This window comes from Aythya ferina, assembly GCF_964211825.1.
Source record: "Aythya ferina genome assembly, chromosome: W".
Classification (NCBI taxonomy): Eukaryota; Metazoa; Chordata; class Aves; order Anseriformes; family Anatidae; genus Aythya; species Aythya ferina.
In genome coordinates this window covers 13,894,111-13,920,691 of record NC_140313.1, presented here as the reverse complement: position 1 = coordinate 13,920,691, position 26,581 = coordinate 13,894,111, and the positions used below count along the sequence as shown (strand labels likewise).

The 26,581-nt window shown below is 43.3% G+C and overlaps 3 protein-coding genes and 1 pseudogene across 23 annotated transcripts in view; 1 reads left to right on the top strand and 3 right to left on the bottom strand.

Annotated features, from left to right (window-relative positions):
* LOC311426325 (uncharacterized protein) overlaps positions 1–22,273 on the top strand; it is a 35,085-nt gene extending 12,812 nt beyond the window's left edge. Inside the window, exon 2 of the mRNA XM_084502759.1 lies at positions 21,069–22,273. Within this exon, the coding sequence (XP_084358885.1) occupies positions 21,181–22,131 (951 nt within the window). The 5' untranslated portion in view covers positions 21,069–21,180 and the 3' untranslated portion in view covers positions 22,132–22,273. The remainder of the gene's footprint in view (positions 1–21,068) is intronic.
* The window catches only part of LOC311426497 (mitogen-activated protein kinase kinase kinase 1-like), a 286,004-nt pseudogene that overhangs the window by 138,744 nt on the left and 120,679 nt on the right, over positions 1–26,581 (bottom strand). The window lies entirely within an intron of this gene.
* LOC311426305 (vasculin-like) overlaps positions 1–26,581 on the bottom strand; it is a 65,792-nt gene that overhangs the window by 30,371 nt on the left and 8,840 nt on the right. For 11 of the 20 annotated variants that reach the window (XM_084502668.1, XM_084502667.1, XM_084502659.1 and 8 more), the window contains 2 exons: positions 22,453–22,543; positions 7,177–7,289 (listed from right to left, as the gene is read on the bottom strand). In XM_084502668.1, the coding sequence (XP_084358794.1) occupies positions 7,177–7,239 (63 nt within the window). In that variant the 5' untranslated portion in view covers positions 7,240–7,289; positions 22,453–22,543. Of the gene's footprint in view, positions 1–7,176; positions 7,290–22,452; positions 22,544–24,995; positions 25,015–26,581 lie in introns of those variants that run through there. The other 9 variants (XM_084502677.1, XM_084502669.1, XM_084502663.1 and 6 more) reach the window with 2 other exon arrangements.
* On the bottom strand, positions 594–5,774 carry LOC311426324 (low-density lipoprotein receptor-like). The gene is made up of 2 exons (XM_084502758.1): positions 5,603–5,774; positions 594–3,187 (listed from the first exon to the last, which is right to left on the bottom strand). The coding sequence occupies exon 2, from the start codon at positions 1,991–1,993 to the stop codon at positions 1,037–1,039; it is 957 nt and encodes a 318-aa protein (XP_084358884.1). The 5' UTR covers positions 1,994–3,187; positions 5,603–5,774; the 3' UTR covers positions 594–1,036.

The following is a 26,581-nucleotide window of genomic DNA, read 5'->3' as shown; positions in this document are numbered from 1 at the left end:
ACATAATTTGGAAGGCAGGATATTTCAATATCTGGGATCTTAGTTTGGGTTGTCAGAGACCATGCATGCATTGCACAGAAAACAAGGAGTTGCTTTGATCACAGTAGCAGTACCAAAAGACCCAGTTTATTATGTTAGTCTTGTAATTAAATTTCAATAAGGCAAACTCAACTAGTTAAGAAATGCAAATAAAACAGTCTGTTGCAGGAAGCATGGCCAAAAGCACGACAGACACCAGTAGAGTCAGATCATGCTCCATTTTATTGCCTGAATAGCCTAACTTTTATAGTGAACTTAACAGGGGAGGACAGTGTTTCACACAAGATTATTGGTCAAAAGCACTCAGACAAACAACTACAAGAAAACAACCCCACCTGCAAGAAAACAACCCCCTTGTGATTAGCAGTCACATAGACCTTGTCCTTGAAGCCAGCTACCGGTAACAATATTTTTGTGAATTCCTCAATTGGGCGATGTGGGAACACTGTCATGGGAACTTCTCATAGTTGCCCTGGTAGCTTGGTTTGCTCAGCTACAGCAAGCCATGGGATTTTTGCTGTTTCAAGAAATCCCTCAACAATTCCCCCCTTTTTTTTTTTTTTTTTTTCTTTTTTTGAGCAAACCACGCCCAATATAACATTTTTGCAAGTAACCCTTTAACCACATTTATCACAATACCACATGCAATGATGATTGACACCACAGCAAACAGAATCCTTAATCCCTCTTTGACTAATCCCAGTAACCATCTAGGCATTGTTTCAAACAAATCAGTGAACCATTGATTGAAAGGATTGATACCATATTGAATCTTTCTCATGTGCTCTTTCAGGAAAGTAATGGATTTGTGAATTGACTCATTATGATCAGAAAGGTTTAAACAGTACATTCCCTTAAAGTCCTCACACCCATTCCTTTGAGCCAAAATCAAGTAGTCAATAGCAGCTTGATCCTGTAAAAGCACATGTCGCAGACTATTTTGATCTGGTAACATCTCCTCAAGTATCTCTGTCGTGGCATAGGCTTGCTTCTCGGCCTAGCATACCAATTTTTCTAAGTTGTTACGTGCGGCCGGAGGTGCCACTCCAGGCACTAAAATTGCCAATGCCGCTCTAGCTGCAACCCCACACAATTCAACATTATCATTGCAATCCGGTGCAACCAATGCCCATTTATGTCTGGTGATCTCACACAACTGTAACAAGCTAGGAGCAAATACAATGAGTTTATCTAAGTAACATGGACATCTGATAGCATTTGCAGAGATACCTTGCCAGGTCCTATCCCCACAAATCAGAAAAACATCAGGAGGTAAGACCAAAGCTGTACAATTGTTCCAAACACTGTAGTTATTACCCCTTGTCTCCATGCCATAAGCCCCTAAACCCTGCTTAGCAGCATCATTGTAATCATGGGTGTTATTTGTATTTCTGTACCCGTATGGCCCTTTCCAGGTTCTTGTAGCAGGATTCATCTGATAGCCACGGCTACATTCACATTTGTAGCCACCTTTCAGGTTGATACAGATTTGACTACAGATACCAGGGTTTTGGCATTCATCATTATCTCCACAGTTTCTCTTGTCTACAAACTCAAACCCAGCTGGACAGTCACATTCATTTATGTTGCATTCCTTCAGGGGCTCATCACCCCAGTCCTTGCAGTCTCTCTGCTGGTTACACACTTTATTGATATCTATGCATTCTCCACTTCTGCACTTGAATTTGCCAGGTCCAGAGCACTGAATAACATTGTTACAGTTTGCTTCATCGGTGCCATCCAGACAGTCTCTCACACCACTGCACTGCCTACTCCCATGGACACAGTTCCCATCTTCACATCTCAACTGGTCTGGCCTGCAGGTCCGAGAAGGGCAGTTGATTTCATCACTTCCATCCTTGCAATCAGGATCTCTGTCACAGTCTTTTTCACCATCACATTTCCAGGACACTGGGATACACTGGGTTGGACTGAGGACCACAGCTGATTTCATTTATCTGGCATGTTCTCATATGACACAGATCAGCACTCTCATCAGACCCATTTTCACAGTCCGGATCCCCATCACACTGCCATGTTTGGCACACACTGACCACTGTTGCACACAAAGTCAGATTCAGCACACCTCTTCTTCACACAAGCACTCTCATCACTGCCATCTGAGCAGTCTTCACATTTTGCTCTAGCACCGTCGGCAGCAGTGCACAGGCAGGCGAGGGCGAGCAGCAGGCAGAGTTCCCCGCAGCGCGGCAGCGCCCGCCGCTGCCCTGCACCTGTGTCACTTATACTACTCCTATTACCCATGCTATTAGTGTCAGCGGCATCCTCCTGGTACCGTTTCTGTCTTTGTCGCCCCTTACTCTCCCCCTTTTCTTTTTGCCACTGACCATTCACCACAAATGGATGAGACGCATGATTACTAGTTAGGAAAGAGAGTGTAACGTCTGCTATATGGCTGCAGGCAGTGCCAGCTGCAACCTTAGAAGCAGTTTGTGAAAGAGCCTGCCGGTGGTCATTTGGCAGTGTAATCTGCGTCTCTGCACTCTTGCCCCACAATAGAGCTAAGTCGTCATTAGTAATCCGTAGAATGTGGCAACCCCACGGAATCTTATCCAGAAACGTAGTTATAACACCGATCTGGGGACGAATAGTCCTTTTTGCATTGCAAGATAAACCTCTTATAAAAAGAATGCCAGAGAGAAGCAGCACAGCCGCCGCTGCTTCCATGGTTACGTCAGACAGTCTGCAAGGTCCTGATCTCCGCCCCTCTGCTATGTGCAGACTCGCCACACGGTGAGGGTGGGCTGCCGTTGTCCACTGACGCCTCTGGTCTCCCATAGCAACTCGATCTCGGATGTCCCGTGTCGCACCGCGATTACTTCAATTTCCCGCGTCCCTGCGCAGCTCCGTTTCCCGCGTCCCTCCGCAACTCCGTTTCCCGTATCTCACCGCAAGGCCGTTGTTCAGGTCGGTGTGTAGAGTGTTTCAACGTCTCTCAGGTGTTCCGGCGTCCGCCAGGTCTGTCCGTGTCTCTCGTAGTTGGCCGTAGCCCTGCAGCGTCAGTCAATGCTCTCTCCGTGCGGTGATAGGCTTTCCATGTGCCTCAGGTCTCCCGGCGCCGCTCCAGTGTCCCGGCGCCGCTGCGATCCCTCTGCCTGTTCGGGTCTCAGCCTGTGCGGGTCTCAGCCTGTTCGGGCGCCATATGTTGCAGGAAGCACAGCCGAAAGCACGACAGACACCAGTAGAGTCAGATCATGCTCCATTTTATTGCCCGAATAGCCTAACTTTTATAGTGAACTTAACAGGGGAGGACAGTGTTTCACACAAGATTATTGGTCAAAAGCACTCAGACAAACAGCTACAAGAAAACAACCCCACCTGCAAGAAAACAACCCCCTTGTGATTAGCAGTCACATAGACCTTGTCCTTGAAGCCAGCTACCGGTAACAATATTTTTCTGAATTCATCAATGGGGCGATGTGGGAACACTGTCATGGGAACTTCTCATAGTTGCCCTGGTAGCTTGGTTTGCTCAGCTACAGCAAGCCATGGGATCTTTGCTGTTTCAAGAAATCCCTCAACAACAGTCAAAAGTATAGATTCACAAATATCCTTCAAGTTATCAACTTATAAGTAGGGATTTTAGAATTTTTAAAGTAAATCTTTAATATACCAGTAGGAAATACATTTCTTTCGCTACTACACCTTAAAATTTCAAGAATAACTTTTCTTTCTGCAAAAATAATGCTGTCTTACTGTTCTACGCGCCACGCATCTCCCAATAACAGCAAAAAGTTTCCCCTTCCCTCCAGCACCAGACTTACTGTGCACTGAGCCCTCTGTATTGCATATGTGCAAGAAATCAAACATTCCCTAGTGCCATAATAGTTGGGCATTTTTGCTTTTGTAGCTATGTGAAAAATGTACTATGTAAGCAAAATAAGTTTAGCAGTTCTTGGGAGTATTAGCTTCACTACACAAAAGTATTGATTTTGCTGTCTGAAGCTTATTCCTGAGAAAAACCCTCCCCCTCCCACTCCTCTGTCTACCCCCTAAAAGACAGCAGTAATGGCTTATTCATATAATACTTGTAAACACATAACAAATCATGATCCATAATATACCAGTTCCTATTCTTACACATTCTGAGTTGAGACGGAAAAGGCAAAACACTATTCTGATAGCAGCAAGACTAGGATAAAATAAATAAATAAATATTTATATATATATATAAAAAATTGCATTCTGCCTTAATCTAGACCTCAGTAATGAACTGCTACCCCCAAATAATCATTAGAAACTTTTGTAAGTTCTAGTTACCCTTCTGTTGCATTTTAAACCAGCCATTCGCTTACATGCCCCATGGGCCCACAGTGGGATTGATTTTAGGCTCCCTCCATCATAGTGGTCCTTCTGGACAGTAGAGATGGTATGTAGTGTTGGATTGTTGCATGCTAAAGCCAGTTCTGGTAACATCACCACTTCACTTCTCTGGTTCCATCAAGACTCATTCTTCATTAATCTGGGCTACTTCCTGTAATACCACTGTATTGTGGTTTAACCTGGCAGGCAGCTAAGCACTAAGCTCTACATCTAAATGTCTTTTAAAGACTTCCAGGGATGGTGACTCCACCACTTCCCTGGGCAGACCATTCCAATGCCTCACAACCCTTTCAGTAAAGAAGTTTCTCCTAACATCCAAACTAAACCTCCCTTGGTGCAACTTTAGCCCATTTCCCCTCATCCTATCACCAGGCATGTGGGAGAACAGACCAATCCCCACCTTGCTACAGCCTCCTTTAAGGTACCTATAAAGAATGATAAGATCACCCCTGAGCCTCCTCTTCTCCAAGCTAAACAACCCCAGCTCCCTCAGCCACTCCTCATAAGACTTGTTCTCCAGACCCCTCACCAGCTTCGTCGCCCTTCTCTGGACTCTCTCGAGCACCTCCATGTCCTTGTAGCGAGGGGCCCAAAACTGAACACAGTACTCGAGGTGTGGCCTCACCAGAGCTGAATACAGGGGGACAATCACTTCCCTAGACCTGCTGGCCACACCGTTTCTGATACAAGCAAGGATGCTGTTTGGCCTTCTTGGCCACCTGAGCACACTGCTGGCTCATATTCAGCCGACTATCAACCAATACTCGCAGGTCCTTCTCTGCCAGGCAGCTTTCTAACCACTCATCTCCTAGCCTGTAGCACTGCTTGGTGTTGTTGCGCCCCAAGTGCAGGACCCAGCACTTGGCCTTGTTGAACTTCAGTTTTCTCTTCCTTTCCTGTCCTATTAAACTGTATCTCAACCCATGAGCTTTTACTTTTTCTTCCTGATTCTCTCCCCCATCCCACTGGGGGGGGGAAACTTAACTGCCTGCTGGGTTAAACCACAACATAGTTCCAGACCTCAACTAAAGCTGCCCAGCAGTGGCTACCCAGCTTTATATCACCGCCCTATCACTTATTTATCAAAAGCTTCACCTTAAAAGGAAACCAGGAGCAATAGGTGAATTGAATTTTAATCTAGATGTAATTCATTTCAGTCACATTATGAGAGTTCATTCACATTCCCAGATTCCTTGTATCAGGTTTTTCTAATACTGACCTTTACCTACATGAGGGAAAGCCTCAGCTACGCGGCACTGAGAGGGAGCCAAACTCCTGAAGATACGGTTCATAAAGGGGCCTCTTCAGGGAAACGGGTCAGAGTTCAGTTTCTCCTTTTCCAATCTAGATGTTGTTGATACCACAGCTTCATCCCAGCCCCATTCTGCATGAAACATGAGATGCATTCCCTTCTTTCTCCATCTCCATCCCTCTTATCTGGCTCTTTTCTTCAGCTGCCTTGTTCAGATATGGGAAGCAGAAACAAACACCTATTCTAGGAAGTGTTGGGGGGGGGGGGGGGGGGACCCAGGGGGCTACGACATTTGAGATCTTTCTTGTGAAGGAAGGACAGAACAAGCCTTATGATGTAAATTAGGAATTACTACACATGGGTAGGACCAAAAAGACTAAGTGCTTAACATCCAAACGGGCTGTGTATCACAAAATGCTCATCACTAAAGGAAGAGGTAACACGAGGAAATAAGCTGCAATACAGACAATGAAGCACAAGGACTGTAACAGAGAAAGCATGCAACTACAAAGCTTTTGGAAGAAATGAAAGCTTATCTAAATTCCTTCAGGTAAAGATTCATGGAAGACAGATGTTTGAAATGAAGCTTTGCACAATTCATGAAGGAGGCATCAAAAAAAACTCACACCTCAGATATATTTGAATAGTACTTGGGCAATGCTGGAACTTGCTTTTATCATGCTGTACTGGCATTTTAAGTATGCAGGTAAGTCCCTTCCAGCAGATTCATGAAACACACAGATAAAATCGTTTTATAATTGGGACGCTACATTAAAATAAGCTCTAATTACTTTTCCTACTGAAAGTGTATTAAATTAGAAAAAGCAGATCAAAGAGTTGAATATCTCAGAAATCAAGCAGATTAAAAACATACAGGTCTCAGGTACAGATGAGCCTAACATTCCCGTAATAGCAACTGACAGTTGCTGATAGACTACAATAAACAACCTAGCTAGTTCAGCGTAGAAGATAAACAGAGCAATAAAAATATTCAATGACCTGAATAAAAAAGTGCATGCATGCATGTGTGTGCAGATGCATAAGTAACTATTTTAAACTATTTGAAAGCACCACACACTACCACCAGTAACTGATGAGACATTTCAGAAGGTCTATTTTCAGAAGCATTTTTTTATTCACTTGGATGATGGAATAAGAAAAAACATTCTCTAAAATGTACAGGACAAAGCAAAATCAGAAGCAAGAACATCAAGCACATATCTCTCAGTTTTTCCAGCAATACAATAATTCATTTTGAGCTACTGATGAAGGAAATTTTAATCTAACAACAGCTCTGGCAATGTGTCCGCATTGTTCTTTCCTTGAACTCAGGTGCTCAAGCAGAAACCCCCTACTAGAGATATGAGCTTGAGAACCAAGGTTCAACTATTTAAATCATGACAGCAAGACTTGATATATATCATCTGTTATCACCCTTCCCATATTTATTATGTTTTTTTATTATTTTTATTATGATTGACGTTATGACATTTAGACGTCTTTAATATTGAAGCTGCCTGATCAGAACAGCAAAAACATACCTTTGTTGATGATGGTGGAGTAGGAAAATTAAGCCAGGCTGGAGCAAAGTCATGCTGCGCCATTTAGGTCTCTGAATCAATGAGACAAGGCTTCAGCACCCCATGGCAAGTCCCTGTAATTGGAAAAACAAGATAAACATCTAAGAACTACTCATTTCAAGAACATTATGCTTGTGGTATAATCACTACCTCCTTTCTGTTGTCTGGTATTGTTGTCTCAAACAGATATGATTTGTAATCTAGCTAGCCTTATCTCATTACAGCGTCACATTTGTCCTTTTATTACCAAAGTGTCACATTAATCAAATATTTCAAAAAGATCATAAAATTAGAACTAATATTCATTCCTTTATTTCCTCCTGCAAATTGGATGAAGCATCTTGCGTGACGTCTGATCAGAAAGCTGTGGCAAAATTATCTCATTGAAATATTTTCTGATACTGTCTAGAATGGATTATAGAAGCTATTTCACTAGCTTCTTAGAAGAAGCTGATTTCCCAAATTAGCCCCTGAAAGTTAATCTCAGAGGCCACATTAAGATTCCTCATGAGAAAACTAGATGCCAAGAACGCCGTACTTTCCTCTCGATTGAATGGAAACAGAACCTGAATATCCAGAAATACTGCCAAAATCCAGTAAAATTCACTAGTTTGAACATGGGCAAGAGAAGGTAATGGCTTAAGGCAAAACCCGAGAGTACTTTTTCTACCCCTTGTTCTCCCCACAGGCAGAGAAACATTTCTCAGTAAACAAGAGAATGCAAGGTAATATAAACTATTGCTTAAAGCTGAACAATAGCACTGAAAGGAAAGAAATGGATGAAACACTACCTGAATTATAAGGGAATCATGCTCTACGGCTGGATACCGCAAAATTATCAATGACTCAAAAATATTTAAGTATGATATACACGTTATTAGAAATTCATGTAGTGAAAACATAATTAACATCCAAGCGCATGCTATAGGGAAAAGCAAATAAACGTATTCCATCCTATGCACAACAGAGTGCAAATCTGTTAGTGAACACAGACGTGGGTCACTTTAATCTAAAACTGCTGTAATTTGATAAGTTTTAACAAGCACTGTGGAATCTGAACTAGGTAACTGATATTATTGCATTTTGGCCTGAATTGGGCTACTGCAGACTTCCAGCAAGAGAAATTTCAACAATTAAAAAGAAGTTTAGCAAATTTGTAAGTATCAAACTGCACTACTTAGTTGAGTTGCTGCTTCTTTTTTTTATGCCATGAATTCATACTAAAGCTGGTTTTTTGTTTGTTTTTTCTTTCATTTTAGCTTTCCTGATCCTATCCCTGCACGTCTAGGCAGCATCCCTGTACTCTTCCCATGCCATATGCCCCTGCTTCCACTGCCTGTGCATTTCCTTCTTGCGCCTCAGTTTGACCAGCAGGTCCTTGCACAGCCATCCCAGTTTCCTGCCCTCCCTGCTTGCTTTCTTTCTTACACAGGGGGGTGGAGAGTTCTTGCACTCTAAGAAAAACATCCTTAAAGAGTTGCCAGGGACAAAGGAGATGAACAGAGCTAAGGACAGTGTTCCAGGGTATCTCATCCACCAGGTCTTTTTATAGGAGCCCTCCTATTTCTGACAGTTTCTTTGTGACAATTTGTGACAATTCCTCCTTCCTTTGTGGCAACTCACAACTATTTCCCCTGTTGCTTCCTAAAGTTTCAGCAGTCCCTGGTTCTTTTCTGTAAGAAGTACATTCCTTCCTCCGCTAAATCTAGTTCAAATAAATCCTGCCAACTTGCTACCCAGAATGCTCTTGCACCACCTGGTCAAGTGTGCACCATCCAGTGCCAACATGGCTGGTCAAAAGTGCACCTGAGATTGTAGAACCCAAAACCCTGAGCGTGGCTAGTGCCACGCAACTAATCATCCACCTGATCGGTTAGCTTTTCTTTAAACCACATTTTAGAATATACAGCCTATCCAGCTTTAAGTTACCAACCCCATGTTTTACCAGGCTCCATAAATATTCTTAGTTGCTACCTTTCTGATGTTGCCAACAAGCTTGCCTTAGAATGTATTTTAATACAGAAAATGTTTTCATTACAAGTATGAGCTCTGCTTCATTACAAGTATCAACACTAGAGTACTCTTCATCCCCAGGAAAATATTTTTGGCAAACTGAAAACAGGTCGCCAAGTGAGAGCGGAAGGCCAGCAAGACTACCATCACCTCAGGCAAGATTTGCTATGCCTAAACCATTTACAGTCAGTTTGGTTGCCAAACATCAGTTTGATTTTTGGCTGATTTCAAATTAAGTTACACCAACAAGTTAGACTACCACTTTCTTCTGCAACACGTTCCAGCACTGAATTGCTCTTACATCGTTTCAAAGATTTCTTCTACAAGATCTGACCATTTTTGTTTCTTCCCCTGCTATTCAAGTCATTTACTTCATCTATCCCCAGCAGTCAGAGACATTTCTGCATTCTGTACCCCCCAAAGCGACTGCAACCTCTATTCAGATTTGTACTACCTACATATTTAATAAGTATGCTCTATTTCATTATTGCAGATGTTAATAAAAAAAATGAAGAGACCTATTTAGTTCACTTGATATGTCCTTCCAGCTTGACATCAAACAGTTACCTTTGCAAAGACTGATGAGCCTAAGGCAAATAGGTAGCGCTGATAAGCATCTCAGAAGAACATTTCTGCCTTTGAGAAATACAGGACTGTCCCACATTTAACTAAAAATTCACACCTTAAGTATTTGGATAGAATGAAAATAAGTAGTATGTGCCCATTAACAAGAGTGCCATTAACAAGAGTGATTTAGTTATAATGACAGACCATGAAGAACTCGTCTCCTAGCACGCCTTCTCTTATATATATACACAGAATCACAGAATTTCTAGGTTGGAAGAGACCTCAAGATCATCAAGTCCAACCTCTGACCTAACACTAACAGTCCCCACTAAACCATATCCCTAAGCTCTACATCTAAACGTCTTTTAAAGACTTCCAGGGATGGTGACTCCACCACTTCCCTGGGCAGCCTGTTCCAATGTTTAACAACCCTTTCGGTAAAGAAGTTCTTCCTAAGATCCAACCTAAAACTCCCCCAGCGCAACCTAAGCCCATTCCCCCTCGTCCTGTCACCAGGCACGTGGGAGAAAAGACCAATCCCCACCTCTAAACAGCCTCCCTTAAGGTATCTCTGGAGAGCAATAAGGTCGCCCCTGAGCCTCCTTTTCTCCAGGCTGAACAAGCCCAGCTCCCTCAGCCGCTCCTCGTAGGACTTGTTCTCCAGGCCCCTCACCAGCTTCATCGCCCTTCTCTAGACCCGCTCAAGCACCTCGATGTCCTTCTTGTAGCAAGGGGCCCAAAACTGAACACAGTCCTCGAGGTGTAGCCTCACCAGAGCCGAGTACAGGGGGACGATCACCTCCCTAGCCCTGCTGGTCACACTGTTTCTTATGCAAGCCAGGATGCTGTTGGCCTTCTTGGCCACCTGAGCACACTGCTGGCTCATATTCAGCTGACTATCAACCAATACTCCCAGGTCCTTCTCTGCCAGGCAGCTTTCTAACCATTCCTCTCTCAGCCTGTAGCTCTGCTTGGGGTTATTGCGCCCCAGGTGCAGGACCCGGCACTTGGCCTTGTTAAACTTCATGCAGTTGACCTCAGCCCATCGGTGCAGCCTATCCAGATCCTCCTGCAGAGCCTTCCTACCCTCATGCAGATCGACACATGCACCTAACTTGGTGTCATCTGCAAACTTACTGAGGGTGCACTCCATGCCCTCGTCCAGATCATCGATGAAGATATTAAAGAGGACCGGCCCCAGCACCGAGCCATGGGGGACGCCACTAGTGACTGGCCTCCAACTGGACTTGGCTCCATTCACCACGACTCTTTGGGCCCGGCTATCCAGCCAGTTTCTAACCCAACGAAGTGTACGCCAGTCCATGCCACGAGCAGCCATTTTCTTGAGGAGAATGCTGTGCGGAATGGTGTCAAAAGCCTTGCTGAAGTCAAGGTAGACCACATCCACAGCCTTTCCCTCATTCACTAAGTGTGTCACTCTGTCATAGAAGGAGATCAGGTTCGTCAAGCAGGACCTGCCTTTCATAAACCCATGCTGACTGAGCCTGATCGCCTGCTTGCCCTGCAAGTGCTGCGTGATGACTCTCAAGAGAATCTGCTCCATGAGCTTCCCTGGCACTGAGGTCAAACTGACAGGCCTGTAGTTTCCCGGGTCTGCCCTCCGGCCCTTCTTGTAGATGGGCGTCACATTTGCAAGCCGCCAGTCAACTGGGACCTCCCCCGATAGCCAGGACTGCTGATAAACGATGGAAAGCGGCTTGGCCAGCTCCTCCACCAGTTCTCTCAGTACCCTTGGGTGGATCCCATCCGGCCACATTGACTTGTGCACATCCAAGTGCTGTACCAGGTCACCAACCAGTTCTTCGTGGATAGTGAGGGCCACATCCTGCTCCCCATCCCCTTCCACCAGCTCGGGGTACTGGGTATCCAGAGAACAACCGGTATTGCCGCTAAAGACTGAGGCAAAGAAGGCATTGAGCACCTCTGCCTTTTCCTCATCTCTTGTAACTAAGTTTCCCCCCGCATCCAGTAAAGGATGGAGATTCTCCTTAGTCCTTCCTTTTTGTGTTGATGTATTTATAAAAACATTTTTTGTTATCTTTAACGACAGTAGCCAGATTGAGCTCCAGATGAGCTTTGGCCTTTCTTATTTTGTAACTGCACAGCCTCACAACATCCTTATAGTCCTCCTCGGTGGCCTGCCCTTTTTTCCAAAGATTATAAACCCTCTTTTTTCTCCTAAGATCAAGCCACAATTCTCTGTTCAGCCAGGCTGGTCTTCTTCCACTCCGGCTCGTCTTTGGGCACGTGGGGACAGACCGTTCCTGCATCATTAAGACTTCCCTCTTGAAGAGTGCCCAGCCTTCCTGGACTCCTCTGCCCTTCAGAACCGCCTCCCATGAGACTCTACCAACCCGTGTCCTCAGCAGCACAAAGTCAGCCCTCCGGAAGTCCAATACAGCGGTTTTACTGGGCCCCTTCCTGGCCTCGCCAAGAATAGAGAACTCCACCATTTCGTGGTCACTCTGCCCAAGACAGTTTCCAACCACCACATCTCCCACCAGCCCTTCTCTGTTTGTGAAGAGAAGGTCTAGCGGGGCGCCACCCCTGGGAGGCTCACTAACCAGCTGCATCAGGAAGCTATCTTCCACACTCTCCAGAAACCTCCTAGACTGCTTTCTCAGGGCTGTGTTGTGCTTCCAGGATATGTCAGGGAAGTTGAAGTCCCCCACGAGTACAAGCGCTGAAGATTTCGCAAGTTCTGTCAGCTGCCTGTAGAACTCTTCATCCGTCTCCTCATCCTGGTTTGGCGGTCTATAACAGACCCCGACCAGGACGCTAGGCTTGTTGGCCTTCCCGCCAATCCTAACACAAACGGACTCGACCTTGTCCTTCCCAGCCTCGAGTTCTACAACCTCGAAAGACTCTCTAATATAGAGAGCCACACCACCACCCCTTCTGTGCTGCCTGTCCCTTCTGAAGAGCTTATAGGCAGTCATTGCAGCACTCCAGTCATGAGACTGGTCCCACCACGTCTCAGTGATGGCAACCAAGTTGTAGCCTGCCTGCCGCACGATGGCTTCCAGCTCCTCCTGTTTGTTACCCATGCTGCGTGCATTGGTGTAGATGCACTTCAGCTGGGCCATTGCCTTATCCCCCGACCTTGCTATTGTTCCCCCTGGCACAGCTCCAACAATCCTTGCTTCAGCCCCATCCCCCTTCTTACCTAGTTTAAAGCCCTCTCAATGAGCCCTGCCAGCTCCTGGCCCAGGATCCTTTTTCCCCTAAAAGATAGGGACCCGTCTGCGGCCATCAGGCCGGGTGCTGAGTAAAGTGCCCCATGATCAAAAAACCCAAGATTTCTGCGTTGGCACCAGCCCCGGAGCCACGTGTTTAACAGGTGGGCTTTCCGTGTCCTCTCTGTACCCCTCCCTGCCACTGTAGGGATGGACGAATACACCACCTGCACTCCCGCTCCATCCACTAACCGTCCCAGCCCCCTAAAGTCTCGTTTGATAGCCTTCAGGCTTCTCTCTTCAATGTTGTCACTACCTGCCTGGACTATCAAAAGAGGATAATAGTCAGAGGGGTGTACCAGGTTGGGAAGCTTCCTGGCAACGTCCCTGACCCTGGCCCCAGGGAGGCAGCAGACCTCCCTACGGGTAGGGTCAGGCCGACAAAGAGGGCCCTCTGTTCCCCTAAGAAGAGACACACCAGATCAATCACTGTTCATTAACATTGATAAATGATGACCAGAGAGCACCTCTCCTAGAAAGGCAGGCTGAGAGAGTTGGGGTTGTTCCCTGGAGAAGAGAAAGCTCCAGGAAGTTCTCATTGCAGCCTTCCAGTACCTAAACCGGGCCTACAGGAAAGCTGGGGAGGGACTCCTTGTCAGGGAATGTAGCGATAGGACAAGGAGTAATGGCTTTAAACTAAGAGGATAGATTTAGATTAGATATTAGGAAGAAATTCTTCAGAGGGTGGTGAGGCACTGGAGCAGGTTGCCCAGAGAAGTTGTGGATGCCCCATCCCTAGAATTGTTCAAGGCCAGGTTAGACAGGGCTTTGAGCAACCTGGTCTAGCGGAAGGTGGTAGAATGCATCCCTGCTCATGGGGGGGTGTGGGGGTGGGACTATATGATCTTTAAGGTCCCTTCCAACCTAAACCATTCCATGATTCCATGATAAAACAGTTGTACTCCCAACATTAAAAAACGGCTATCAGAAATGTATTGAGGTAAGCTCCATAGATCTGAATACGGTGATTCTACTGTTTTCAGAAGCTGTCTTGGTAACAAAAGATTAAGCCCAAAATTTGTCACGATGAACTCATCGTTCTTTAGTAGCACAAACTCAAAACATACCTGCCTTTAGTAAAAGTATCCTGAAAGCTAACTTGGCTTAGGTTGCCCATCACTGAAACAGAGCTGTAAAATTCTAAAAAGGCAATAAAAGGATACTGAAATATTGCTATCCTCTTACTATTAACGTTCAAATGCATTTCAGTTTCCTGAACATTTTTAGCAGTCTGATTAAGTCTCACGGTAGCAATAGTTTCTGATGTCTGATTCAAGTTCTGCATAGTGACTTCATAAAAAAGCCTTCCATTGGTATAGATTTAGATTAAAATCTTCACAAAATGTATGTTTTGCTATGCACGTGGATAGTAGAATAGCTTGCAGCAAAGAAAAAATTAATTCATTTTTTTTTCTTGAGGGTCATCTAAGAAGTCTGTAAAGAATTTTGTTTCAGGTAACATGCAAAAATTATTCCAGTATTTAATTACTGAAAATTTAATTCTATTGTTTTGTGAGGTCTGAACATCAATAAGGCAGCGAACACCAAGTAAAAATGAACAGCTAGTTCCAAACACTGTACAGTGAAGAGATTTGATCTCGTAAAGATAAGTCACCCACTTTGAGCCACATTAGCAGCTGAAGCGAGAACACTACACCGTATAATCAAACAATCAAAATCAGTTTGTCTTTTTTTTTTTTTCATGATGGAGTTGATAGGGTCCTTTTGTGACAAAGTATTTTTCATCAGTTTTAAAGTAGCTGGAGACACTTTTAAAACAAAGTTGTCTTAGCACAACAGTATTCAGGAAAGCTTAATATATTTTGCCTCTGTTTTAGAAAGAGTAGTAACGTGTTGAGAAAAGGGAAATTGAAAGCAACCGCATGAATCAGAAGTCAAGACTTCTGTGAAAAGGCTAAGAAAAACATCATCTAGAGTCAACTCCCAGAACTCCACGTTACCAAAAAAAAAAAAAAAACACAACAAAAAGATGGAACTAAAACAACTATCTTTAGCTTGGGCTTACCAAATTAATTAAAAACAAACAAACAAACAAATGTTAAACAGCACAGTCGTTCTTCCCTGAACATTTTCTTTTTTATATCATCACAAAACAAAATACAAGTAAGGCCACATTTGGAATACCGTCATCAATTCAAAATTTTTCCAAGGGCAATAGCAAACTACTTCAGTCATCATGGACAAAAGAAGCCTCTAAGAAAACTTCTCTGCTTGCTTTGCCTCACAAAATGAGGAACTAAGATATATTTAACCATTGGTCATAAACATCTGAAGGAGTAAATTCCACTGAGAAAAGAGGTGTTTTAATCCAAAACACCACAAAATGACAATAAAAAAAAAAAATAATTAAAAAAAAAAAAACACAGCTGGAAATGGGGTTTTGAAGATCAGAAGAACAGGATTCTGGAACAACTTTAAGACTTCAAATATTCAAATCTGTCAATTCCTACTATGCTTAAATGCCAGAAATTAAGAATTGTTATACATGAAACTGTTTAACTACACAAATACATGCACACAAATATAACATTGCAATTAAGTCATTTTTCCCTTAGGTGGTGACCATGAGACTTGTCCTGGTTTCAGTTAGAACAGAAGTTTCAGATAGAACAGAATTAATTTTCTTCCTAGTAGCTGGTGGAATGCTGTGTTTTGGCTTAGGATGAGAAGAGTGCTGATAACACCCCGATGTTTTAATTGTTGCAGAGCAGTGCTTATACCAAGCCAAGGACATCTCAGCCTTTTGCTCTGTCCTGCCAACAGGCAGGCTGGGGGTGCAGTAAGAGCTGGGAGGGGACAGACCCAGGACAGGTGACCCAAACTAGCCAAAGGGGTATTCCATACCATCTGACATCATGCTAAACAATATATAGGGGTGGCTAGCCGGGGGGAGGGGGCCGGACTGCTCGGTTAGGCTGGGCATCGTTCAGCGGGTGGTGAGCAATTGCATTGTGCATCACTTGTTTGTACATACTATTATTATTATTTTCCTATTATCACCATTGTATTATTATTATTATTATTGTTATTATTACTTTTGTTATTATTATTTTCCTGTCTTATTAAACTGTCTTTATCTCAACTCACGGGCTTCACTTTCCATTTCTCTCCCCCGTCCCAGAGAGGGAGGGGGAGGGTGAGCGAACGGCTGCATGGTGTTTAGCTGCCAGCCGGGTTAAACCACGACAAGACTAAACCCCCCCCCCCCCCGAAAATTTTCCTCCTTTTCCTCCATTCTGAAAATGCTAGGTGGCTTTTTAATAAGACTTCTGCATTTTCTTGAATATATAAAAATCTTACCACCCCCCCCCCCCCCACTCACCAGGAGGAAAAAAGGACTCCTGCCACCAGAACTGTCAGTTACAAATTTCACCCTCCTTCACTCCTGAAGGATTTCAATAATGCCCTGGTTTTGGCTGGGATAGAGTTAATTTTCCTCCTAGTAGCTGGTACGGTGCTGTGTGTGGAACTTAGGAGAAAAATAATGCAGGCGACACGCTGTTTCAGCTGTTGCAGAGCAGTGCTTACACTAAATCAAGGACTTTTCAAGCTTCTCATGCTGTCCTGCCAGCAAGGAGGCTAAGGGTACACAAGAAGCTGGGAGGGGACAGAACCAGGACAGCTGACCCAAAAGGATAGTCCATACCATAGGATGTCACACAGAACAATAAAAATTGAGGGGACCGTTGCTGGGGGGCTGCCTGGGCAATTGCATTGTGCATCACTTGGTTTATTCCCCTCCTTCTTATTATTAAGCTATCCTTATCAACTCATGAGTTCTTGCACTTTTCAATTTTCTCCCCTATCCCACTTGGGGGTGGGGGGAAGCAAACAAGCGTGTAGTATTTAACTGTCTGACAGGTTAAATCACAACCGATAAATAAGCAGGCAAACTGGCAATATATTGCAGTAACTTCTAACCAGGAAGTGTAAGACCATTATAGGGCAAGCATAGTGCAGAACCTAGCAAGCACCTGTTAGCAGAACTCATATCTCCACACACTTTAAAAACAGATTACAGTGCAGACACATACAAGACTTGTTACAGAGTATCCAGGGATTTTACAGAGGTAGTAACATTTATAGAATCATAGAATATCCTGAGTTGGAAGGGACCCATAAGGATCATCGAGTCCAACTCTTGACACCGCACAGGTCTACCCAAAAGTTCAGACCATGAACTAATAATAATAATTCACCCTTATGTTGCCAACCCAGGTCCACCTGGGCCACTTCAATCTTAGCAGCCTGATCCACCTGCTGGTTGTTTTGATGTTCTTCAGTAGCACGATTCTTGGGCACGTGACCATTAACGTGGCGTACCTTTACAATCAGGTTCTCCACCCAGGCAGCAATATCTTGCCACAATGCAGCAGCCCAGGTGGGTTTGCCTCTGCGCTGCCAGTTGCTCTGCTTCCATTGCTGTAACCACCCCCACAGGGCATTTGCTACCATCCATGAATCTGTGTAGAGATCGAGAATTGGCCACTTTTCCTGTTCAGCAATATCTAAAGCCAGCTGAATGGCCTTCACTTCTGCAAATTGACTCGATTCAGCAGCATCTGCAACTTGTCGTGTAGGACTCCATACAGCAGCCTCCCACCTCTGATTTTTCCCCTTGTCGTTGCTCAGGGCCCCATTCAAACTCATTCTTCTCACGGGTTACTTGGTAGAGCAGGTTTACAATCAGACTGTAATTTGGCGTGTGCATTCTCCAAAACCCCACAACACCTAGGAAAGTTTGTGTTGCTTTTTTGCTAGTTGGTGGAGACATAGCTGTTATTTTGTTGATCACATCCATTGCAATTTGATGACGTCCATCTTGCCATTTTATTCCTAAAAACTGGATCATCCTTAACTCAAACCTTCATCCCTGTGTGTCATATTTTCTCCCTCTTCCCCTTTGAGGAGGAAGAGGGGGAGTGCGGCTGCGGTGGAACTCATCTGCCCACCTGAGTTTATACTGAGTTACCCCACCACAGATGGGCCTGGCCACTCAGCCTATTTTGGGATTGTTCAGTTGTTTAACACATACTTTGACAGGTTCTCTATTGAGAATGTAATAGACTTTTGATGTCTTCTGAAAATAAATAACATCCACTGCTCTCCCTTCATTTACCATTCTAGTTGCTTTACTGTAGCTATTAGCTTAGTTAAGCATGAATTCCCCTTCATAAAGCTATGCTGACTGTTCCCAAACACACAAAGGACCAAGAGGCAATTGGAAATTGCATCCAGGGTCAGTTGTTCCACCATCTTTCTCTAGGCTGAAGAGAGGCTAACAGGCTTATAGCTCCCTGGATCCCCTTTCTGATGAGGATTAACATGTGCTCTCTTCTAGAACCTATCCCAATCACCATGATCTTCTAGAAGCTTAAATGGCCTTGCAATGACATCAGCCAACTCCCTCAGCACTCATAGGTGTATCTGGTCAGGCCCCATGGACTCCTGTATATCTTAAAGTGTTCCCTAACATGATCTCCTTCTACTGAGGTTGGAAAAAAAAAGCACAGCAGAACATCAAGATGACAAGGACAGGAGATCAGAGACTGTCCCCACCCAATTTTAACAGCATGTTAACTTGTCTAACCAGTATTTAGCAGGCAGAGGAAAGACAGTCCCACTGGTGTTGAAGAGGGCCAGCAGAAGGGAGTTCTCTTCAGTATACAGAAGAAATACTTCCTTAGCCCAGAGAACTGTCTTCAATATTGAAGACATGCTTCATTACTGTTGGCAAGAAATATTTGAGTCCATAACACTGTCTGAACCACTGGAACAAATAAAAATAGTTTTGCTTTTTCATTATGTCCTAGCAGGGAGGCATAAGACCAATGGCACCACTATAGTAAGGAGAAAGCTGTTCAGAAAAATAGTAAAGTCACCACAACACCTAGAATCTAAACTTCATTTACTAAAAGATTGTTTACTTTTGACCATTTCAAGGATTTATCATCTTAAATACAATCCATTTAAATAGAGCCAACTGAAGTATTATACAAAAACTAAATTTCAAAATACTAAAAATTAGAAAAACCTGACAGCTGAAGCCATGACCAGAAGCTAGATACAAGGAAATAATAGTTCTACATTTTCAGTTTCTATATTTCTCATGCTTAGTGGATAGCCTAAATTATTTTACAGGAAGCAATTTCTATGACACGGTATTTCAGAGATTGTTAGAAGATTAAAAAACACAATTATAAACTCAAACAAGTAGGAATATTCGAAGCTTATGAGTGAAGTAGTAAATATATTAAATTTAAGGAAGCTTCTAGCCATGAATTCCCGAAGTTAGATTTTATAAGATTTTAAATGAAGACAAATTCAAATTTCTTGATGCTCCCTGAAGAGCAGTTTAGAGCTTCAGTCTATTGATTTGTATAGCGAAACACATGTACAGAATAAAAACACATATATGCACACAGTTTTCAGAAAAATCTAAAATTGACATGTATGCACATCTAAACAGCACATACCTTATGATCTTTTACCTACTGCCTCACAGATTATTACCTTAAATACAGCATACCACAAACCGTAAGTTGGAACCTTAACTCTACCCTTCAGCTACAAACTTGTTTGATAATCTACCCCCACCTTACCATCATAAGGTCAGTATATGTATAAATAGATAAAATAAATAAGCCATCAGCATTAAAATATACTATAGTTTCATTATGACTTAAAAATACATAGGTATATATTATTCAATGTTGTTCGTATTCAGATAGGTGCTGCTGCTTTGCTTGGTAATGAGCTATGGCAAATAAATCAAATTCTTCTTAACTCAGGAAGGTGCATCAAGCATATGAGTTTCAGAGAGACCCAATAAGCAAGCCTGCAGGACATCTTACAAAAGAGTGATCATTTACAAGGTGTCCTGGTTTCAGTTAGGACAGAGTTAATTTTCCTCCTAGTAGCTGGTAGGGTGCTATGTTTTCAATTAGGATGAGAAGAGTGCTGATAACATGCTGATGTTTTACTAGTTGCAGAGCAGTGCTCCGTGCATCTCAGGAGAGGATATTTCAAGGACCCAAACGAGTTCTGGTGGGCTTTTGGCATAGCTGCCTTAGAGACAGAGGCCATTAAACAATTATCTACCTTGCTCGGTCTCTCAGAGGAACCTTCTATTGTGGGATGGTGAGGGTCAAAGAACAGCAAGTGCCAATTGCTACCACAACTGTGCATCGATGGCAGTATCGCACCAACCGAGACTCCCTGATTCCCATCCATAAGCTAATTCATCAATTGGAGAGCCAAGGACTGACCAGCAAGACTCATTCACCTTTCAATAGTCCCATATGGCCAGTGTGAAAGTCTAATGGCGAGTGGAGACTAACAGTGGACTATCGTGGCCTGAACGAAGTCACGCCACCACTGAGTGCTGCAGTGCTGGACATGCTAGAACTTCAGTATGAACCAGAATCGAAGGCAGCCAAGTGGGATGCCACAACTGATATCGCTAATGCATTTTTCTCCATCCCTCTTGCAGCAGAGTGCAGGCCACAGTTTGCGTTCACTTGGAGGGGCGTCCAATACACTTGGAATCGGCTGCCCCAGGGGTGGAAACACAGCCATACCATTTGCCATGGACTGATCCAGTCTGTGCTGGAACAGGGGGAAGCTCCTGAACACCTGCAGTACATCGATGACTTTACTGTGTGGGGTGACACAGCAGAGGAAGTTTTCGAGAAAGGGAAGGAAATAGTCCAAATCCTTCTGAAATCCGGTTTTGCCATAAAACAAAATAAAGTCAAAGGACCTGCACGAGAGATCCAGTTTTTAGGAATAAAATGGCAAGATGGACGTCATCAAATTGCAATGGATGTGATCAACAAAATAACAGCTATGTCTCCACCAACTAGCAAAAAAGCAACACAAACTTTCCTAGGTGTTGTGGGGTTTTGGAGAATGCACACGCCAAATTACAGTCTGATTGTAAACCTGCTCTACCAAGTAACCCGTGAGAAGAATGAGTTTGAATGGGGCCCTGAGCAACCACAAGCCTTTGAACAAATCAAGCAGGAAATAGTGCATGCAGTAGCCCTTGGGCCAGTTCGAACAGGACCAGATGTAAACAACGTGCTCTACACCGCAGCCGGGGAGAATGGCCCCACCTGGAGCCACTGGCAGAAAGAACCTGGGGAAACTCGAGGTCGACCCCTGGGGTTTTGGAGTCAGGGATACAGAGGATCTGAGGCCCGCTACACTCGCACTGAAAAAAGAGTTATTGGCAGCTTATAGAGGAGCAGCATATGAAGCGCAGCTCCTCCTGGCACCCAGGCTGCCGATACTAGGCTGGATGTTCAATGGAAGAGTCCGCTCTACACATCATGCAACTGATGCTACATGGAGCAAGTGGGTTGCACTGATTACTCAGCGGGCTCAAATAGGAAACCCCAGTCGCCCAGGAATCTTAGAAGTGATTGTAGACTGGCCAGAAGGCAAATACTTTGGGATATCATCAGAGGAGGAGGTGGTCCGTGCTGAAGAAGCCCCACTGTACAACAAGCTACCAGAAAATGAAAAGAAATATGCCCTGTTCACTGATGGGTCCTGTCGTATTGTGGGGAAAAATCGGAGGTGGAAGGCTGCTGTATGGAGTCCTACACGACAAGTTGCAGATGCTGCTGAATCGAGTCAATTTGCAGAAGTGAAGGCCATTCAGCTGGCTTTAGATATTGCTGAACAGGAAAAGTGGCCAATTCTCGATCTCTACACAGATTCATGGATGGTAGCAAATGCCCTGTGGGGGTGGTTACAGCAATGGAAGCAGAGCAACTGGCAGCGCAGAGGCAAACCCACCTGGGCTGCTGCATTGTGGCAAGATATTGCTGCCTGGGTGGAGAACCTGATTGTAAAGGTACGCCACGTTAATGGTCACGTGCCCAAGAATCGTGCTACTGAAGAACATCAAAACAACCAGCAGGTGGATCAGGCTGCTAAGATTGAAGTGGCCCAGGTGGACCTGGGTTGGCAACATAAGGGTGAATTATTATTATTAGTTCATGGTCTGAACTTTTGGGTAGACCTGTGCGGTGTCAAGAGTTGGACTTGATGATCCTTAAGGGTCCCTTCCAACTCAGGATATTCTATGATTCTATGAATTATTTATAGCCCGATGGGCCCATGACACCTCAGGCCATCAAGGTAGAGATGCAACATACAGGTGGGCTCATGATCGAGGGGCAGACCTGACCATGACTGCTATTGCACAAGTTATTCATGACTGTGAAACATATACTGCAATCAAGCAAACCAAGCGGTCAAAGCCTCTTTGGCATGGAGGATGATGGCTGAAATATAAATATGGAGAAGCCTGGCAGATTGATTACATCACACTCCCTCAAACCCGCAATGGCAAGCGCTGCGTACTTACAATGATGGAAGCAACCACCGGATGGCTGGAAACATATCCTGCGCCGCATGCCACCGCCTGGAACACCATCCTGGGCCTTGAAAAGCAAGTCCTGTGGCGACATGGCACCCCACAAAGAATTGAGTCAGACAATGGGACTCATTTCCGAAACAACCTTATAGACACTTCGGCCAAAGAGTACACTGAGTGGGTGTATCACATCCCCTATCATGCACCAGCCTCCGGGAAAGTTGAACGATACAATGGACTGTTAAAGACTACATTGAAAGCAATGGGCGCTGGGACATTCAAAAATTGGGATACGCATTTGGCAAAGGCCACCTGGTTAGTCAACACTAGGGGATCTGCCAACCGAGCTGGACCTGCCCAATCCAACCTGTTACGTACTGTAGAAGGGGATAAAGTTCCTGTAGTGCACATAAGAAACATGCTGGGTAAAACAGTCTGGGCTACTCCTGCCTCAGTAGAAGGCAAACCCATTCGTGGAATAGCTTTTGCTCAGGGACCTGGATGCACTTGGTAGGTAATGCAAAAGAATGGGGAGGTCCGGTGTGTACCTCAAGGAGATTTAATACTGGGTGAGAATAGCCCATGAGTTGAATTGTATCATGTTAATTATTATATAATACTGTATGTCATCACTACCATTATTGCTATATACCATAGATGAAAATGGTGATTAATTTAAATGTATTGGAAAGAGTGCAACCAGAGCACAACATAAATGGTATGGAATAAGGGGTGGATGTATGTCCTGGTTTCAGCTAGGATAGAGTTAATTTTCCTCCTAGTAGCTGGTAGGGTCCTATGTTTTGGATTAGGATAGAGAAGAGTGTTGATAACACACTGATGTTTTAATTGTTGCAGAGCAGTGCTTACGCTAAGCCAAGGACGTCTCAGCTTCTCCCTCTGTCCTGCCCGCAGGCAGGCTGGGGGTGCAGCAAGAGCTGGGAGGGGACAGACCCAGGACAGGTGACCTAAGCTGGCCAAAGGGGTATTCCATCCCATCTGACGTCATGCTGAACAATATATAGGGGTGGCTAGCCGGGGTGGCGGGGGCAGCTGCTGAGGGATAGGCTGGGCAATTGCATTGTGCATCACTTGTTTCATACACATTATTATTAGTAGTACTATTATCATCATCATTGTTATTATTAGCGTTATTATTTTCCCATCTTAATAAACTGTCTTTATCTCAGCTCACAGGCTTCACTTTTTCGTTTCTCTCCCCCATCCCAGAGAGGGATGGGGGGGGAGCGTGAGCAAATGGCTGTGTGGTGTTCAGCTGCTGACTGGGTTAAACCACAATAGAAGGAAATGAAGACACATGATTTTCTACAGGGAAATTAAAACAATGTTCACACTAGCAGAGATATCGAGCACCAACTGTACTGCATTTCATTACAATACAAAGAGAAATCTATTTGCCAAGGTCAAAGGGCTTTCTGGAGAAGTAGCAGGCAACATGCTCACTGAAACAGAGCAACTCTGGAATAACCAAGCTACAGAATGAATTGACCCTACAGGTTTCCCATCTTGGGCCAGGTTCATTAATTTACCTCACCTGATACAGCATCAACTGCAGAATTACAAAATTTTGCTCTGAATTCTAAGATAGTATATGCTCAAGTCCTAGCCAGACTAGTCCCTCTTCATAAAGAGAAACGTTCAGGATCTTTACCTCAATTAAGTAGTTAAATAAAAGTTTTTCCTTTTTCTGCAAAACCACCTTCTTTTAAACAGAAAATTTCTTGTGATAACACATCCTTCCCTGTTTTCTCTAAGTTCAGAGTAGCACTAATTTGAAGTTTCTAAGTGTAAGCTTTAAACAATACTTCTGTTTAAACCTTATATACCTCCATTTTATTCTCGTTTTAGAGAACTTCCTTACATTTTCATTTAGTTTGAACAAAGCGAAACAAGCTAATTTCAAGTTATTTTGCTATCTAAAAACTGTACATTCATAAGAGAAAAGAACATTCAAGTCCTAACATAAGCTTTGCCATTTTTGAAAGTGCAAACACTTGTGCTTTTGCAGTGATTTATGACCAGTCAACTATTACAACAAAACAGTTCTCATGTTGGAAGTTATGAAAAAAGAATATTGTCAGAAAGAGTGGTTAGTCATTGGAACAGGTTGCCCAGGGATGTGGTGGAATTCCTGTCCCTAGGAGTGTTTAAGGAAAGGTTGGATGTGGTGCTTAGGGACATGGTTCAGTAGGTGATACTGATGGTAGGGGGGGGATGGTTGGACCAGATGACCTTGGAGGTCATTTCCAACCTTAATGACTATAATTCCATGAAAAGATTAATTTCCTTGTTTTCTCTCTATGTAGATGCACAGCCACAGCTGTAACACTGTAACAAAGTAAGCTTAAATCTTTATAATTAACCTTAAAACACTTTAAAGGGAAAGTGTGGGTGTAAATTCCACCCCTTATTTCAAGGTAGAAGATGGTTTACAGACAAAAAAATTTACAAACAAGGTTAAGTTTAGATACAGTAATTCCCTAAAGTTCTGTGGTTCTCTGAAATTTGTTTACTTTTATTAGAGGTGCAAGTTTTTGACAATATAATTGAACCTTTAAAGGTCTTCTCTCACACAGGGTCAACGTATGTTCAGAAGTTCTGAACAACCTAGCTGAAGTCTCTTCTTTCTCAACTGTGCTACTGCAGAGCAAGTAAAATCTCCAGTTTGTTTCACTATTTCACCATCCAATACAGAATTGTTCTGTTGAGAACTCTAGCATTGGAAAATGAGGGAGAAAAAATGATTTATTTTTTTTTAATTTACCTTCTTGCCTCATCTTTAAAAATAATTGCATGAGAACTACGGCTTCCTGCACTGGGAACTGGATGAAGTCCCCATCAGATTTGAACACCTCCAGAAGTCTTGTGACATGCCAAGGTATGAGAACTGCAGGACATCAAACTGCATCAGTCAATTTTTTAATCATTTAAGCCAACATTAATAATCTGGTAAAGATACAACTGTAAGACCCAACATTATAGTGACTTAGCAAAACAAACAAAAATACAAGGAAAACCCACCTTCATTCCTACTTAGTGCTGAAGTTCTTCACATGGGGATGACTCTACTGAGGAATACTTACTACCATTGTAAGGACCTAGAACATCAGTAGACTTCCTGAGAGACAGATGTTCTAAAATTCCCAGCTATTATTCTTTATCATATGGTCTGTTTTCTGTATATAGATATGCTTTATGAGCAGTGGAGTTTAGGTCACTCCTGTGACTTCAGTATTAGTGTCACAAATCAAAACATCTTTTAGACATTTTAGAAACAGGATTGTGAGAAAGCTTAAAATAACTTGATCACTACTTTTATCCAAAAAAAGCTTGTCTTCTTTGAACTAAACCACCCCCCCCAAAAAAAAAAAAAAAAAAAAAGCAAAAATAGTGGTATTCTGTAGCACTGAATAACTTCTTATTTGAAGGTAAACTACAACCAGGTTCTTTCTGCTTGAAATCCTACACTTGCAGTACCATTTAGTGGAAAACTGGATAAACACTGAACCTTACAAGGCAAGAGACCAAAGTCCAAAAGCTGAAACATTAGTGAAACATCAGTTCAGCATACATTACCTAACACTTGTATGCACTTTGCAGTCTTCACAAGGAATTTAAAGAAAAAACAGTTGTAAGAGATGGCAGCTTTGAAATACCCCAAGTATATAAAGCTGAAAAATGATTTTATGTATTTCAGCTGTTTCCCTGAGCATACTTACAAAAAAAAAAAAAAAAAAAAACTGTGGAAGAGTTGATAGCACGACATACAATTTTATCATCAGTCACTGTGTAACATTACTACTCAAAAACACAATAACAAAATTAAAAAAAAGAAGTGTGCCAAGCCTCACTCAAGTTAATTTTCAATCAGATCTGTGAATAGTTCTCCTTGCAGGTAAAAAGTATTCCCAGTACTAAAAGAAATGAGCAACTTCCCCAGACATCCCTGATAAATTATAATTGTCAAACTGTTTTATCCACACATTTTAAAATAGAAGCAACTCAGAAGAGAGAGGAAGAAAAGTAACTTCAAGTACATTAGCTCATGAAGCACTAACTAAGAAAGCTAATTATCTACACAGTTTCCCTACATCATTTT

Coding starts and splice junctions, on each gene's coding strand:
- LOC311426324 (XM_084502758.1), bottom strand. CDS start 1,993: ATGAAATCAGCTGTGGTCCTCAGTCCAACCCAGTGTATCCCAGTGTCC.